The 2,157-nt window shown below is 47.5% G+C and overlaps 1 protein-coding gene across 1 annotated transcript in view; it reads right to left on the bottom strand.

Annotated features, from left to right (window-relative positions):
- Positions 1-1,839, bottom strand: part of LOC104403259 (chromosome unknown open reading frame, human C17orf64) — an 11,727-nt gene extending 9,888 nt beyond the window's left edge. The window contains exons 1-2 of the mRNA XM_010011327.1: positions 1,762-1,839; positions 867-995 (exon numbers count right to left, since the gene is read on the bottom strand). Of these exons, the coding sequence (XP_010009629.1) occupies positions 867-995; positions 1,762-1,839 (207 nt within the window). The remainder of the gene's footprint in view (positions 1-866; positions 996-1,761) is intronic.
- Positions 1,840-2,157: the final 318 nt, after the last annotated feature.

Below are 2,157 nucleotides of genomic sequence, written 5' to 3'. Positions count from 1 at the left end.
TCAGCAGGACCTCTGTCAAGCACTCCCACTGCTCTGCAGGAGTTGCTCCTGCACATCCTGAGGTTGGTGATGTCATAGGCAAAGCATGCCAAAGGTGATACGAAAGGGAATTGAGGGATTTCCAAGACTGGGAATTCCTTTTTACCATTGTGGGGTGAAAGGTATAAACTTCAGGCTACAAAATAGCTGCTGTTCTGCAAGGAGGAGGAAAGGAAACTGCTTTACTGCTTTTTCTTATGCTGCTTCTTCCTGTGGCCAAACCTGGCATGTGGCGCAAACATTCACACATGATGCAGGAGCAAACACTGTTTCTGGATGCCCTCCCTTTTGTGCATCTTTTTGTCTGTTATGTGCATTAGGCCATGAATGGGGCCATGTGCAGTTATGCCGTGATATACCAGGAACAGGAAGGTTATATCCTATGCTGGGAGAGAATGGTACAGAATGGAGCTTCGGAGGCTGCAGTGTAAGTGATGCAGAGGAACCAAACCACTTTAGCCAAGGAAGCACATGGTGTCATGAGAAGTGATAATGTAGCAGTAGTCGTTCCCATAGGCCAAACTGTGTTTGTGAAATGTGGTTAATCTGCTGTTGTTTGGTTGTTGGGTTTTAGTTTTGGGCGGGGGGAGGTGGGGGTGTGTTTGTGCTTTGTTTTTTTGTTTTTAAACTAAAAGTGCTGCATTGTCCATATGACTGGAAAACAATCATGAGGTAAAAAGCTTCAGACATGGAAGAAAGCTACGGAATGAAGTCTCGTGTTCTTTTTCCACTCACTGTGCCACACTCCTGGGTTTTATTTGCTCCCTCCCTCTCAAAACCCTGAGATGCCACTGACTTCTACTGCTAAATGCTACCCAGTATCTCACAATTTTAAAGGTATCCTTATCAAGGCCATCTGCACAACAGATGAGCGGGGTCTTGCATAGTGGAGCACTCTCACTGTCCGTTCCAAGGGCTGTCTCCTTCGCTGTGCCAGACAGGTCCTCCGCTGGGGTCTGCAAATTGCCAAAGCCATAGGTTAGTCTCCCAGTTCACACAAATCTTGCATCCTCTCTCTAAACAAGTGCCAAGGACAAACCCTGTCCTAGGACTTAGAAGCATTTCTCTTTCTGCCAGATCATTTCAGATTGGGTTTTCAAAGGTGCTTAATGAGGCTAGGTATTCAATTATAATTAAAAGTCCATAAGAATTAGGTGCCTACCTGAAATCCCTTTTGGAAATCCTACCTCTAATAAATTACAAGGTAAACAATGGCCACTCGTTCTAATGACATTAATCAAACATGGGCTGACATTCACTTGTTAAGTGGAAATACATGGTTACAATGGGCTCATTGTAATGCCACACTGCTCCATCCGCAGCTGTATTCATGGCAAAGGTACCAAGGCCAACCTGCTGCAAAGCCAGATTGAAAACAAAAATCCTCAGCCACTGAACTTGCATCTCCCAGGCTGGGGAGGGGGATATTTTCTCTTGCAAAGGGCAGTGGCTGTTTTCTTTGTGTCAACATTTGTGTAGGTAACTCCTCCACTCATCTTTTGGAAAGCAACTCCTACATAACTGACTTAAACACAAGTTTGTGTTGCCTTCTAAAACATGCCAAAGTGTGTATGAAGATAAGTCCTTTCCTCTCTGACATGCTCTGCTCCACTGGAAGATTACTTCTCTGCAACTCTCATCCCAAACCACATTTCAGAGGTGAGACTGAAGCTGGGCTCTGCTTTGCTCTCACTGTGTGCCAGTCTCCCTGCCCATGGTCACCTGGCCAGCTGTGCCATCCCCAGTGCAGTCCCTTGCCATGGCTGCATCCACTTCATCCTCAAAGCCCGTCTCCTCCATGGGACACAGACCTCCTCTCCCTTCCCTGGGACCTCACTCGTGCCAGGTAGAAGGAGAACTGCCACAGAACTGTGTTTGTACCAAGATGTGCCGGGGTAACCAGGGTACCCGGATACGGGTTCTAAGTTCCGCCAACAATGGCAACTGCTGAGACCCGCCAGCCCCACAACACTGGGGCCCTCTAGGGCAGAGTCACCTCTCCCCACCCAGTTTTGCCATTGATTTGTGGTCCTACAAAAATAGGCAGAACTCATGGGTTTTCCCCTTGCTGGTAGTGGTCAGGATATTCAGTGCTGTCAATGGCTCCTGTGGGCAGGG

The sequence above is a fragment of the Nestor notabilis genome, unplaced genomic scaffold (genome assembly GCF_000696875.1).
Source record: "Nestor notabilis isolate BGI_N333 unplaced genomic scaffold, ASM69687v1 scaffold23983, whole genome shotgun sequence".
Classification (NCBI taxonomy): domain Eukaryota; kingdom Metazoa; phylum Chordata; class Aves; order Psittaciformes; family Psittacidae; genus Nestor; species Nestor notabilis.
Note: the sequence above shows the minus strand (reverse complement) of the source record. Positions and strands in the feature narration are given on the sequence as shown.